Source organism: Phoxinus phoxinus (assembly GCF_949152265.1).
Source record: "Phoxinus phoxinus genome assembly, chromosome: 17".
NCBI lineage: Eukaryota > Metazoa > Chordata > Actinopteri > Cypriniformes > Leuciscidae > Phoxinus > Phoxinus phoxinus.
Window position 1 is genome coordinate 7,774,860 of NC_136892.1, and position 16,325 is coordinate 7,791,184.

General features: G+C 38.0%; 1 protein-coding gene across 2 annotated transcripts in view; it reads right to left on the reverse strand.

Annotated features, from left to right (window-relative positions):
* kif4 (kinesin family member 4) overlaps positions 1–16,325 on the reverse strand; it is a 171,295-nt gene that overhangs the window by 135,140 nt on the left and 19,830 nt on the right. For both annotated transcript variants that reach the window (XM_079584910.1, XM_079584911.1), the window contains 2 exons: positions 7,696–7,886; positions 7,498–7,587 (listed from right to left, as the gene is read on the reverse strand). In XM_079584910.1, coding sequence (XP_079441036.1) covers positions 7,498–7,587; positions 7,696–7,886 — 281 coding nt within the window. The remainder of the gene's footprint in view (positions 1–7,497; positions 7,588–7,695; positions 7,887–16,325) is intronic.

Here is a 16,325-nt window from a genome sequence, read left to right on the forward strand (position 1 = left end):
GGCTGGCAGGCTGGCTAGTGGGCGTTCCCGCTACAGGTTGCCTAGTAATGTTTGTGAGTGACATTCACGGATGTTTCTCCATGTTGTAGACAACAAATCCGTTTTCTTGCCACTACAAACAAACATTTTGGAAAGAAAATTCTAAATATAAATGGAATCAGTACATAATAGTGTTGTCAAAAATATTGATATTTCGATAAATATCGATACTGAAATATCTGAACGGTACCAATACTAATTTCCCGAAGTATCGATACTACCCGAGCGGTCACTTTCACTTCTCTCCAAAGGCGCGTTGACAAACACCACACGTGAAGCACTCGTCTCATTCGCTCTGGTTAAATAGCAAAAGTGAAGTGAATGGAAAGATGGCGAGGGCGGCGCCCCCGCGACCGGGTTTGGTTGATTGATAAAGAACACCGCGAGCGGGTATGTCGGAGAATAGCGCGGACACGCGTAAAAACACACCGCGAGCGGGCATGTCGGAGAATAGCGCAGACACGCGCTTCACACTGCGAGCAGGCTGCGGGCACCCAAAAGATTGTTTGACAATCAATAATCCCTCACATCACTCATTAAAATTTTTTAAATTATTTTATAGGTGAAAACAGACTTAAGGAACAGGCTCCAGGGGTACCATTTAGCAAGCATAGGCTACGCTCAGCATCAGGGGTGTTTGTTGTTTGGACAGACCTTTCCCCACTGCTAAAAAAATCCTAAAGGAAACACTGTAACTCTTCTCATTTTAACTTTTCTGAAACATTAACCATGATGGCCTAGTATTGTTGTTGATATGAGTCTGTGTTGTCTCGTTTTTTTCACCGTAATTCTTAAAGTTAACATAATCTGACTGAGGAATCTCAGACAAGTAAATATTTTAAGTGTGGTCAAATGTAAATTAACTTGTGTCTATTTAACTTTATTCAGAAAAGTATTATTTAATTCTGCAATTTGCCTTCATTAGCGATTATCATCAATTTGATTACACAGATATTAATTAAACTAAACAGCTAGACAATGGCATCTCTGAATTCAATAATGAAATGCCTTTAACTGAAAATTGAATGTTTAATCTTATTATTATACATTACTGACACTCTATCCTCCAATTTGATACTGTTAAAGTAGGCTATATTTTAATCTTTGATAACAGTAGGTTATACAAATACAACGGGTCATGTTAGCCCTGGTCCAATTAAAAAATATTAACAGATAGAACTCCGGACATTTTTGTTCATGTAAAATATACCTCATTGTCATGTTCTAGACTTGTTATATTTAGCTTTAAATAAAAAAAAAATACCCCCTTAATATTGTGGCAGTTTTTTTCTCTGTGGTATCGAAAATGGTATCGAATATCGATATTTTTCAAGGTATCGTATCGAAGTTAGAAATTCTAGTATCGTGACAACACTAGTACATAACATGCATAATATTAAAGATGAACGAGAAACTGAGTGCTTTTTGCCATCGCGGCTATTTAATTGCAACAAACGGGCAAATACCGGTCTATATGGGTTCACGAAACCAATCAGGCTGAGTAAGTACTGTAAATACCACTGTATGACAGTGACAGTTTCTGTCTGCTAAAATTATCTTCTCGTTCAACTTGCCTCTGTCAGAGAGTGACGATGATCACGCCCTCTCCACTGACTTCACTCCTATTGGTTGTCGCTCCCGAAAGTCGCTCTTCATTTGCATAAATTAAACAGATCTCAACTTTGTCGCGTCGCCAGACACGCCCCATCAGGTCACCAATGGCCGCGATCGCGCGTCGCCGGAAAACACCCGCTCCCCATTGAAATGAATGGTAACGTGTCGCTTGTAGTGTGAAGATTCTGCAGTCGAGCGCAGTTGCTATCCACCGACTGCGCTGATTAAAAGCATGATGGGAAACGACTTGCTGACGACACAGCTTAATGCTCATTGGTTTAATCAACCATGGTGTATTGTTCTCTTTTAAAATGTTTGATTTTAAAACTCTGATATCAAGTATAAATTATGAGTGAATATTACCAAACTTTAACAATTTGATCTCTATATGGGTTATTTTATGTAATTTTATTTAAAATAAAATATATATATATAAAAAAAATTCCACTTGTCCCGGACAAGCGTTAATGTCGAGCCCTGTGTTCATTCACGATTTTTTTCGTGCTTTAAAGCGGAAATAGATGATCAGTTCATGTTTGCTCCGCACTGCCACTTGGTTGAACTGAGGCGCTACAGTCACAATTAGAAAACAGTGGTTAAGCTTTGTTTTAGGGCTGTCAAAAGATTAATCGTGATTAATCATCCAAAATAAAAGTTTGTGTTTCCATAATACGTGTGTGAGTACTGTGTATAATTATTTATATATATAAAAACACACACAATCATGTATATATTTAATAAGGGTGTCACGATTTCGATTTTAAATCGAAATCGATCGAAATTAAGTCACAATCTCGATCATCGAATTAAAAAATGGAATCGTCGATGCTGCCACGCCCCCATGTCATGTTCGGTCGGCTTGTCAAGCAGAAATCTATGCGTCTATGACAACTCGAGGTATCGCACACACCGGACGAGAAGCGCCGCGGCGCGTCTATGACAACTTGAGGTATCGCACACACCGGACGAGAAGCGCCGCGGCGCGTCTATGACAACTCGAGGTATCGTACACACCGGACGCGCACTTTCATGTGGCCTGCAATATTATGTTTAAGGACATTATGGAATTAAGATCATGTATGTTATGAGGCTTCTGTACAACGTTGCTTAGTCTGCACTTTATCTCTATCTCAGAGAGCGTCCGTTAACTGAATGTATCCTGAAAATCCGATAACATCAGCAATTTTCATTCAACCAGCTGATTTCTGTAAATGAATGTAAAACATGTATATTGCTGCAAAGTCATAACGACGATTTGAGACAAATAAATGTATATAAAATGTATTAATTTATAATAAATGTAATATACAATGTGAATGGCGCTCTCTGGCGCGGCAGGAGGTCCTGAGCCGTTGCTGGGCGCCGCGGACAGACGGCGAATGGCGCCGCCGGTGTGTGTGCGTGTGTGTACACTCAGAGAATAAAGTGTTAGAATTTTAAAGACGTGGCTCTGCGCGACGCATAGATTTATCTGTTAAACTGTTTGTTTGTTTGTTTTGCTCTGAACTTGAATGTCATCTTCTGTGAAGAAGACTGCAGTTACAAAAAGTAAAAACCGAAAATCGAATCGAACTGTGACCTTAGAATCGAAAATGTAATCGAATCGAGGATTTGGAGAATCGTGACACCCCTAATATTTAAGAAAAATTGGTTATATTTATATACAAAATTATATATATAATATAAATTATATAAATGTATATACAGTATATAAATGCAATTATTCCTTAAATATATACATGAATGTGTGTGTATTTATACATAATAATTCTACACAGTATACACACATATATTATGTATACACAAACTTTTATTTTGGATGTGATTAATCACGATTAATCTTTTGACAGCCCTACTTTATTTACAACACTGTTCCAGAACAGTACAACCAAAATATTCGACTGTGTGCTGCCAATTTTTTTGGAGGACTGTTTCCAGAACCTGGGAAAGTAACGCTACAAGGCCGGCTGTGCATAAAGGCTGATTCTAAAAAATAGGGCAATTCCATCTTTGCAAGTACAGTCAGGTGGAGTCAGACAAACCTGTAAGCATGTTCTCATATTTTAATAATTTGCAACCGACTATTCAGTTTTGAGCAGTATAGAGTAGCGATTGGGTGTCGTTTCTACGACCACAAATGCAGACATGATTTTATGTTTTCATAGTAGGGGTGGGCGATATGGCAAAAATATCATATCACGATTTTATCACGATTCCTTTTACCATTTTGCAAGAGACTGAGCATTACAGCCAAACTAATGTCCCTATTTTAAAAACAAAGCCTTAGGTAACAAAATATAAAATAAAAAGAATGGCAGACATTTAGGCCAAAGTGGTGAAAATAAAAATCTGTCATTATTTTCTTTGTTTTTAAAAATTAAGAACAAAGATACATATACACAAATGAAATAAACAGTGCTTTATTTTTTCAGCTACGGGTGTATTTAACAGCATTGAAGAAAGTAATTAAAGGACAAGTTCGGTATTTTACACTTAAAGCCCTGTTTACAGATCGTATCTGATGAAATAGTATGGTTAAGATTAAAATTTGGACACATGCTCCTGTCCCGAGAATTTTTGTTTTATTTAGCGTTTGTGGACCTATTTTGCCAAACGCGTCACACCCAGATTCTTCCGTTGAGAGCTTGAATAATAGACACCAGTTGGTGGCGATAATGCACCTTTGCCGATTGCAAGCAAACCGCTGGCATTTCATTTAATACACAGAAGAAGCAGAAGAAGAAGCAGCGGAGGAATAACGTACCTCACACATCACATTCAATACAATCAATGGAGTTGGACAAACACTACGATAAAACCTGTTGGAAAGCATCTTTTTCAGCGTTTTTTTTTTGGGACCGTATCAGTGAACACCCCTGACCACTCGGTGAGTTTCACGTCTTTGTAAACGAAAGTTTAATGTGTTTTAGGAAGGAATCTGCCAGTGCACATAGACAACCATTGTGGGGGTGGGTGGGGGAAAGCTAAATAAAACTAAAATTCTCGGGACAGGAGCATGTGTCCAAATTTTAATCTTAACCGTTATATTTCATCAGATACGATCTGTAATCAGGGCTTTAAGTGTAAAATACCGAACTTGTCCTTTAAATGAACAAATATGAAAATAAAACACAACATAGACTTCACTGTATAAATTGTACATTGATTCTTATTAACGCTACTATTAAAGTTCTCAGTCAAGAGCAGTGAGTGATTTGCTCTTTGTATTTTGTTGTTTTATTAACAGGGATAGTTCTCCCAAAAATGTAAATTGTAATTTACTCTCAAGCCGTTTTAAACCCGAATAAGTCTACCTCTTCTGTTGAAAATAAAAGTTCTTTGGAATAATGTGGGTAACCAAACAGTTGATCTACCCCAGTGACTTCCATAATAGTTTTTTCCTACTATGGTAGTCAATGGGGACTACCGGTTAGCCAGTCTTCTAAGTCAGGTGACTGTAAATGCGCAAAAACTCATTCCATTGCAGCTTTGCGAAATATTCCTTTCCGAATTGCCTGAAAAACCACCTCATGCGAGCGTAAACTTTTTTGCGATAAACGAGAGTTTTTGCGAAATTGACACGTTTCCATTGTGTTTATATTTTCAATTCGCAATTTCAATTACCGCAATTTGAATGGAAAAGCGGCTACTGACAGTAATGCACCACAATATGAAAGACTTTCTTAGGTTTAACAACCTATGAAACTAATAATGAACAATATGAAACTAAAACGACATAAGCTTAATTTAAAATGGCTTAGGAACTATGGGCTATTTAGAGGTGGATAAACGCACTTTGGAGGTGGATAAACGGCATTTCAGAATTTTGGGAGGTGCGCATGTAATATTCATGGGAGTTGTAATGTCACACTGCAATATGGCTTATTTCAGATGCCTTTTGAAAAGACTACAATTATTCAACCAGCCAAAGTGGCTAGTTGGAGTGACTGTTACCTACCACAAGCAAAATCCACCCACATTTGGCGGGTGTTAATTTCAAGCCCTGATGGCAAGTATTTGTCACGTTCTGACAATGAAGAGTAGTTTAAAACCACAATTAACGGTCTGGTTTAACTGGAGAAAAAAATATGCCTTAAACCTGAAAGAAATAAAGATTTGACATATCATGATAATTAGATATCGACTGATATGAATTTTTTTGGCCAGATTACCCACACCTAGCTGAAAGCAATACAATGATTCAGAATCAGATGTAATAATAAATATATTTAAATCTAAGCTGTGACTATGGTGATCTGGTTTATTTAGATATTTTTGTTTTGGCTAATTGATGTTCTGAATGGCTGGTAACTTAGTTTAGTAGGCAAATTGGCTGGTAAATGAAAAAAATATATAATTTAAACCATGGCCACAATCTAACTAAAGGCCAAAAAATTATCCAAAAATACATTTATAGGATGTACAAAATATCAGGACCCTATAAGTTATCAACTGATTTAAATGCGTTTTCTTTATTTAAATGACTGGTATCAGTAAATACTGAACATTATGATAGAATAAGAGTGTGGAGTACTACTATCCAGAAACACTATTCACGAGATGCACCGATCGACCGGCCAGGGACTGGAATCAGACGATTTTCTGCATGCTCGGCCCGGTCTTGCATCTCTCTCATTCCGAGCCAGAACCCATTTTGTTGAAAAAATCTTAAAGTGACAGCAGTCTAATATTCCTGCTGCTGTCTGTCATGTTAATCAAAAAATGGAGAAATATCACTTACTGCTTTTGACTGAATAAACTTGTCTAACTTTAATTGTGAGCATTAATCTGTATTTAATTCTTACAATGAAGACTATCCAGTGTTATTTTACTTTTGATTACTTTAATTTCTGTAGTATTTCTTACCTGAATACGAACCTACTGTTAGACCCTTTCTGAAAAACTTAAAGCCCTGTTTATTTCACTTCTCTCTTTATTCTTTTGCATTTATTTGTGGTGTTTGCAATTTGCAAAGGTTTGCAAAAAAAAAAAGATTTTTGTCAGTATGCTGTCAATTATAGTTCTTAGAAAATCGGCCAAGAAAATTGCAATCGGTGCCATCTCTACTACCCACTTTTGAGAGGGATTTTAAACGGGGCATTGAGTTTGAAGGTCAGGTTCACCCTTCATAGCATATTTCAGTCGTAATGGGCTTTTTTTCAAATCTACCAATTATTTGCTCTTATTGCTGCAACTTTTTACATTGACCAGCATTTACCTAATGTAATAACAATTGGTAATACTTGAGAAAGGCTACAGCAGTCTAAAACAATCTCTGGGTAAGGTAGTCAAAGCATGTAACCACATCAGATCAGATCGTGAATGTGACCTATACACTATCAAGGCTACTACCTTACTTATGTCACGCCACTTGGCACATTCATAAGGCAACCCATATAAAAATGAAGCTTGCAAAATACTTTGTTTCAGGCCACCAACAGGGCTGAAATACTAAATTCCAATATTTCACTTTCCAAAATTCTAATCAAATTCTAAAATACTTAGATTGGAAAATAAGGAATTTAGTATTAATATGAAAGGGGGGAAATCTAATCACATCCCTGAGAATCACATTTCTCCTAAGGTGAAATAAGAGGGGAGGGTCTCAATGAAAGTGGTCACAGGAAATGTATTTGAAACACACATTAATGCCATGGGGAAACCGTGATTATTCTCAGCTAATCGGATCCGAAAAATATATAAAATACCAACAGGGAACAGGGCCAAAGGTTTTTGGCCAGCATGAGGGAGAGCAAGATAAAGTAAATGGGGTCAATTGTAAGTTCATGCTCATACTACAAAAATACTTTGTGGTTCTGCATGTTTATAGATTGTAAAACTCACTTTGATGCCGTCTTTAGGATCCTCTCTGATACTGATGACGGGTTTGTCCTTTGATGTGCACAGCAGGTCCAGAATCTCTTCATTGTAAATCTAAGATTTAAATTCAAAAAATTAAAAATAAAACACCCTTGAGTTACACAAAATAAGTATTGACTTCATTCATCAATTAAATCCATAAAGGAGGACAACATGCTATACCTCAAGGTACGATACAGTGAGTAGAAATTCACAGTCTGCACATTTAGACTTTTCCTGATAGATTCTTCGTATCACTCGCGGGATGACACCAACCGTAGGCTCGTTCTCTTGTTCAGATGTGTACGTGCCACCCATAGAGAAAGTCTTCCCTGACCCTGTCTGTCCATAGGCCAGAACGGTGGCATGATAACCTGTAATTGCAAACAATGAACATTAATTTACATTTTTTAATTCTTTGATGTTAACCATGCCTTGGGTCTTATCAGATGTCAAACTTGGAACACGTTTGCGGAGTCTGAGATTTTTTTTTTTTTTTTTTTACCTTATTGACTGAGGTTAATTTAACTTTTGATCCCCCAATTCTTGGAGATCTAACTAGCTGCAGAGTTCAGATCCAACCCTGATCCAACACACCTGTCTGTAATTTGATCAGGGTTGGAGCTGAACATTGCATGAAGGTAGATCTCCAGGAATAGAACTGGGAACCCCTGATTTAAAGGGGTAGTTCTGCAAACACACAAAAAAAAACTTTTTGTAATACTGGAAACCAAACACTTTTGGTTACTACAGACTACCATTGTATAGACAAAAAATAAATTAATCCCCCCAAAAAAATTCCACAGAAGAGAAAAATATCACCGTTTGAAACAACGTTGTTGTTCAGAAGCCCAGTCGTGCCCAACTCTTTGCGACCCCATGAAGTAAAGCATGCCAGGCCTCCTGGTCTTCAACTATCTTCTTGACTACGCCCAATTTCATGTTCATTGCATCAATGGCACTATCTAATAGGGATGAGTCGCGAAATTCGATCATAAAATACTGTAGTAGCAATTTTAATCTTTTCTTTTGCTTCTGTGTTTTCTCAATGATAATATATGAATGCCATATGTTCTGTATTTTGAGCTTTATGCTGTAACGTTGATACAGCTGTGATTGTGACACTGAGACAGAAGACCCTAGGCTAGGGAGGGGTTGAGGCAACCATGGGGGTTCCTCAGGTCCTGCCCTCTGGGGTGGGTGTTTATAGAATGCTTTGATGAGAACATTATAAGACTACAAGAAAAACACCTATCTGGGTCTCACTCTGCCTGCAGACTGGGCTGTTAGGGTTGGTGGGTTTTCACCCTCACCCTGCAGCTGGCCTGTGTGGCTAGACTGGGAACTATTCTGCAGAATAAATGTATATTTTCTTTTAAATACAATTTGAATATTGACGTCTCTTTTGCCTGGGAATGCTGCGTTTGTTAAATATTGTTTTGCCACAACAATACCTTTTTCGAATATCATTATATTTTCGCCCAATTCCAATGTGTTCTACATATTTGACGCCGCGCCTACTGACACAGATCGTGCAGCAGGGTATTTTCCTGTTGGGGACACAAGGTGTCGCTAACATGAATGAAACCCCCTACAGCGTGATCTAGGGCTAGGCTACCTGCGTTGTGTACATACTGTAAACAAACAACAGAAGAGCATTTTCGTGACCTCGTGACCGTTAACTCCGCGACCAACCATGCAACAACAACCAAGAAGTTCCATGTGGGACTCGTTTAAGAAAATGAACAATGATAAAGTTGTGTAAATTATGCCGTGCATGGCAAAGTTAGCAATCTCCTACTGAGTGTGCCTGCCCCTTCTGTGCCATCCGAGCGGGTGTTCTCCATGGCTGGACGTTACGCTCGCGTCTCCTCCCAAAACACAATTTCTTTTTTAACAAGAATATGACATATGCCTAAACTTATGTTTTAAAAGTAGGTTATTGCCCCCCGGTAACAAGGCAGTAGGGCTGGACAATAATTCAATATCAGAAAGAGCAGAACACCATTGGCTTCTTTCCTGATGACGTACACCGCAGACGAGGTTGTCCAAATATCCAATAATATGGATTATATTTGTATGGATTATACATACAGCAATTCTTATGTTAATTTGCCAAATCAAGTGTTAAGTAAAAAAAAAAAAATGTATGCAAGCAGAAGAATTTTGCAGTAAGAATAATATGATTAAACGACACATTGTAGTTAAAATATAAATACAAATTATAAGAATATATAGAATTTTGTCTGTCTAGAGAGAAAGTTAAGCAAGACAAGCGGGTGGACAGAGTTCTTACTCTTCTCATTAGGTGGCTGAAGTATTTGAGCTTTATCAGTCAGGGTTGATTTCCTTTAGGCCTGACTGATTTGATCTCCTTGCAGTCCAAGGGACTCTCAAGAGTCTTCAACATCAGTTTGAAAGCATCAATTCTTCAGCAGTCAGCCTTTCTTATGATTAGGGTACCGAATCCTGGTACCGATATGGAACCGGTAACCAAGTAACCGGCAGACAAAGTAAAAAGCAGATTTCGGTGCCACTTAAATGCCTTAGCTGTCCGTTGAAATATTTGCCCTCTGGTTCTCCGAAACGGACGCAAGAAGCATCTTCACCACATGTCAAGTCAAGTCACCATTTATATAGCTTTTTTAAAAATAGATTGTTTAAAAGCAGCTTTACAGTGATAATAGGAAATTACAGTAACAGATAGTTTTGGCTAACACGACACTGTTCTAACAGAGAACCCTTAATGCGCCCCGGCCTGCTCACTCGCACAAAACAGTGCCTGGTGGCTCGAGAACGCAAACCCTGAAATAGATTCCAAGATGCAAGCCTTGACATTTTTTGGAAAAATAAGGTTATCTCTGCGTAAACCTCAAAAACGCAGACACATGCGCATCACGTGTTTAGTCTATACATATGCGCGTTTGAATTGTCCTTTACAAACCAACCCTCAACAAACTACTTGTCTGGCCTTAATTTATAAAGAATTATTTAATCGCTTCCACGTAGCCACGTGAACCGAAATTATCATGGCAACGTTTTATCTGTACAGAGGTAAAAGGAAGGGAAGGAGGCCTTCACAGGGGAGAGACTAGTTGACACTTCAGGACTGCGTTGTTGTCGTGTCCAGACGCAGGTCCTTCATCAGATCTGGATACAGCGGGCTGCGGTAAACCTTGGGATAAATAGACTAATATTAGCGTAGATGCCATCCTTCTTATGATGTAACAAGTACATCCGGATTTATGGGAAGTGTTCCCGGTTCAGGCTGACCCAATCTATGCGGCCTAACATAGAATTATAGAAGTCTATAATGTGTTACATATATGCTAGGTCAAAGAGATGTGTTTTTAGCCTAGGTTTGAACTGACAGCGTGTCTGCTTCCCGGACAATGTTAGGAAGACTGTTCCAAAGGTTTGATGCTAAAAAGGATCTATCACCAGCAGTCGATTTTGATATTCTAGGTATTATCAACTGGCCGAAATTTGGAGATCGCAATAGACGAAGGACTATAATGCGTTAAGAGCTCGCTCAAGTACTGGGGAGCTAAACCATTTAGTGCTTTGCAAGTAATCAGCAATATTTTAAAATTGATACGACGTTTAATAGGGAGCCAATGCAGTGTTGACAGAACTGGGCTGATATGGTCATACTTCCTGCTTCTGTAAGAACTCTTAGCTGTTGCGTTTTGGACCAGCTGTAGTTTGTTTATTAAGCATGCATAGCAACCACCCATAATAGCATTACAATAATCCAGCATTGATGTCATGAACTAATTGTTCCGCATTTCTCATTGAGAGCATATGACATAATTTTGATATATTTTTAAGATGGAAAAACACGGTTTTACAGATACTAGAATTTCAAATGAAAGATTGGTATCAAAGAGCACACTCAGGTTCCTAACCGACAACGAAGGGTTGACAGAGCAGCCGTCAAGTGTTATACAGTATTCTAGGTTATTACGTGAGGAAGTTTGTCCACCAATTAGAAATAGTTTTTTCAGAATTAAATAGTAGGAAAATAGTCATCCAGTTTTTTATATCAGCTATGCATTCCATTAATTTTGTGAATTGGTAAGTTTAATCAGGGCGTGAATAAATATAGAGCTAAGTATCATCGGCATAACAGTGAAAACTATTGCCATGCTTCCTAATGATATCCCCTAAGGGTAGCATGTACAGAGTGAACAGCAGCAGTCCTAGCACCGAGCCTTGTGGTACGCCATACTGAACTTTTGATTGATAAGACATCTCTTCATTTACTGCTACAAACTGATAACAGGTCAGATGAGTATGATTAGCAATATTAGTTGCTAATGCAATTCCACTAATGTCAACATAATTTTCGAGTCTATTTAAAAGAATGTTGTTGTCAATGCAGCACTAAGATCGAGTAACACTAATAGAGAGATACAACCACGATCGGATAAGAGCAAATAATTTATAACTCTAATGAGAGCTGTCTCTGAACTATGGTACGGTCTAAATCCAGACTGAAAATCCTTGCAGATACCATTTCTTTCTAAAAAAGGAACATAATTGTGAGGATACTGCCTTTTCTAGCATCTTAGAAACAGAGATTCTAATTATTGGCCAAAAAAAAACTTCCTCATGTAATAACCTAGAATACTGTCTAACACTTGATGGCTGCTCTGTCAAGTCTTCGTCGTCGGTTAGGAACCTGGGTGTGCTCTTTGATACCAATCTTTCATTTGAAAGTCACGTGTCTAGTATCTGTAAAAACGCATTTTTTCATCTTAAAAATATATCTAAATTACATCATATGCTCTCAAAGAAAAATGCAGAACAATTAGTTAATGTGTTCATGACCTCAAGGCTAGATTATTGTAATGCTCTACTAGGTGGTTGCCCTGCACGCTTAAACTACAGCTAGTTCAAAACGCAGCAGCTCGAGTTCTTACCAGAACCAGAAAGTATGACCATATTAGCCCCGTTCTGTCAACACTGCAGTGGCTCCTTATTAAACAAAACACTAAATTGTTTAGCTCCGCAGTACTTGAGCGAGCTCTTAACGCATTATAGTCCTTCACGTCTATTGCCATCTCAAAATTCCGGCCAGTTGTTAATACCTAGAAAATCTAAATCGACTGCTGACGGTAGATCTTTTTCCTATTTAGCACCAAAACTTTGGAACTTTCTTCCAACCATTGTCCGGGAAGCAGACACACTGTCAGTTCAAAGCTAGATTAAAGACATCTCTTTGACCTAACATACACATAATACATTATAGACTTCTATAACTCAATGTTAGGCTGCATAGATTAGGTCAGCCGGAACTGGGAACACTTCCCATAAATCCTGATGTACTCGTTACATCATAAGAAGAATGGCATCTACGCTAATTTTAGTGTCTTTGTTTATCCCGAGGTTTACCCGCAGCCTGCCGGATGCAGGCCATATTCAGATTTGATGAGGGACCTTCACCTGTACCCGATGACAACGCAGTGCTGAAGTGCCAACTAGTCTCTCCTCTGTGAAGCATCCCTTTACCACTCTACAGATAAAGCATTGTCGGGATAATTTCGGTTTCGCGTATCTACCCCGAAGTGTTAAAATTCTGTATAAAAGTTAAGGCCAGACAAGTAGTTTGTTAAGGCTTGGTTTATAGGGAATTACAAACCTTCGCACATATATTAAAATGCACTTAACTATAGAATTGCGACGGAAGGTAATCAATCAAAACTAACTTTAGCTGAAAAATATATTTATTCAAGAACCGCTATAAAGCCAAAACAATCTCTGTTACCTTAAATTATCCGTCTATCACTGTAAAGCCGCTTTGAAACTATCTATATTGTTAAAAGCACTATATAAATGAAGGTGACGACTTAACTTTTACAGAAAAGATAGATTCGAGATTGGCCTGTAGTTGACTAATTCTGTAGGATCAAGTTGCGTTTAGCAAGCGGTTTAATCATAGCCAGCTTAAAAGTTGTTGGTACGTATCCTAATGACAAAGATGAATTAATGATATTAAGAGGAGGATCTATGACCTCTGGAAGCATCTCTTTCAATAGCTTAGTCAGTATAGGGTCTAACATGTTGTCGATTTAGATGATTTAACTAGTTTAGAAAATTCTTCCTCTCATAAAGCAATGAATGAATAAATTTCCTCAAGGAGACTACAATGCACTGCCTGATGCGATACTGTAGTAGACGGTTGCATAGTTATAATTTTCTCCCTGATATTATCAATCTTGTAAGTAAAGAAGTTAATTAAGACACTGCTGTGCTGCTTGGAAACGTCTGGGTTTCGGCTGCCCGCCAAAAAAACTGTCGGTGATTGGTTGGAACACTAAGCAATAGGCTACAGATACAGATTAGAATTGCAAAACACAAACGCAACTATTTTAAATCTATCTTAAAAGAAAATAGGAATCTTTCTAAAAGCGACAGTGTGTAGGAATTACTCCCATCTAGCAGTGAAATTTAATTTTGCATTCAAACGAATGGTGCTCTCTAGCTCCTCGCATTTAAAAAATGCGTGTTGCAACTACGGTAGCCGTTATGTACCAAGAAGCTATGACAACAATAGTCCTTCGTCGAGCTTAACTATACGTTACATGTTCTACTGTTATGCTGCCTATATAATGAATTCCACAACCAAGCAATGAAAAAGAAGCTTGTGATTTAGAACGTAACATTGACTTTCCCGTCGAGAAGAAAGCAGGCAACTTCAGAGTCCCTTTCAAAGTCTTTCTCCTTCATTAGCCCTTTCCAACTGGGTAAAGCTATCCCGTTATTTACCCTCGGTTTTTTAATTCGCCGGTCACGTTTCCTTTTAACTTAAATTTTAGCATTTCTCCTGTGGCTCGGCATAAGTATGACCCTGAATTGTGAAGTACCATGCAGTGCAACCTTTCAAATTTACCGGGGCAGTGACACGCATTACGCCCCTCTCATTGTCCGCTTCAGCTGGTGTCAGTTACGTTACGCTGGCTCTGGACGAAAACACGTTGTGGAAACGCGTTGAGGTAGCCTAGTGCTTTTTGTCCCTCTCTGCTATTATAGTTTTTCAAGATGGAGAAACGACATGGAAATCTCTGTGGAGTTGCCTGTCCCATGTAAATAAAGATAAGAAATAATTTGCATACGAGGATCAGTCGGATCATTGGGAGAGGTAATTGTACACCATTGAGGACATATTTATGAATAAAGACTAGTGCTGGGTATCGATTCAAATTTCAAGAATCGATTCGATTCCGATTCTCAAGATCTTGAATCGATTATCATTATTCGATTCGATTCGATTCGATCCGATCTGATCCAATCTTATATTTTTAAAATCAAAAGTTTTTATTGTTCATGAACAATCAAGTTTTTGTATTAAATAACATTCACAAACATACATTAATGTTGTAAAAATGTATTGTTCACTCAATGTATTGATGTTAGATAAGGCATTAATGTTAATGAATGGTATCTTAATGTAGTGTTACCAACTAAACAGGAGATAAAACGTGTTTTATTTGACTTGACTGTCCTTTAATTTAATCCAAAACTGCGTTCATATTTAGAAGGCCTTTTAAACTAGATACAACCGCACACGATACCACTTTAGGGGCTGTTCACATATCGCGTTTTATGCGCGTGCAAATTCAGTGAGAAGCACTTCAATGCATCTCAACAGGTCATGTGACAAAAACCAGCGGCCTTTCCGTAACAACATGGAAAGCTCGGCCGAACAGCGGATCATAGCTGTACAGGGCGGCTTTTTATTTCTCATCTCAATGAATATATCTAGTAGTAAAGCTAATGCAAGGGCTAGAAATCAATTAATTATTTGATGATACTTCCTCGTCATCATGGAGAGCGCAGTTTGCACCACTTTCTCCTCTCCACAAGCGCGTGCTTTCCCGTTGCGTCTGTCGTTGCTATGCAACCATGAACAGAGGCGCGCCTAGAAAACGAATTTGCACGCGCAAAAAACGCGCTATGAACGGCTCTTTCCTCCTCTCTTGTCAACAAGTGGATTCAGAGAAACCGCATTAGCAGCGCCGCCGGTCGCCGTGTCTCGGTGTGTTTATGGGGAAAATGTAGGCCTGTTATTAAATCGATCCTCTGAGTTACGGATCGATCTTTAGAAATTAATATGAAAATCGATTCAGAATTGGTGAATCGATTTTTTCAACACAGCACTAATAAAGACATTGATTTTAGTTAATAAAAAAACTTTAAAAAAACCTACACATTGTCCCTTTAAAAGAAAAACAAATGTTAAATTAAAAGATTGATATAAAAAAATAATATAAAAATAGACACTTTAAATAGTCCTACAATTAATTAACAACACAAATAACATTACTGTCCAACGCGCTGGGGCTCGAAGCTGAAGATGATAAAGGATTCTGGAGCAGACTCCAGCAATACATCGGGTCTTTGCGGATGACAAAAGCCAACTTCTACTACCAAACTTAACGTGGCAAGATATTTCAGGTCTGGAGTCTGTGAACAAAGGACTGAAGCCTGTAGCAGACTTGACCGACGTTTTGTCAGGAGAAACTTATGTTACTGTTTCGTCTGTCACCCCAGTGCTACAACACACACGTCGTGTCTTAAAAGAAAATGAGGATGACACACAATTGGGTTAGGGTTGCATAACGATTGATCGCAACTAATCATTTGCAGAATCAAAGTTTTTGTTTACATCATATGTGTGTGTACTGTGTAAAATAATGATGCATTTATAAATACACACATGTATATATTAAAAAAATTATTTACATGTTTATATACATTTTTATATTTATATTATATATAATTATAGTTTTTTTTTATACATGCATGTT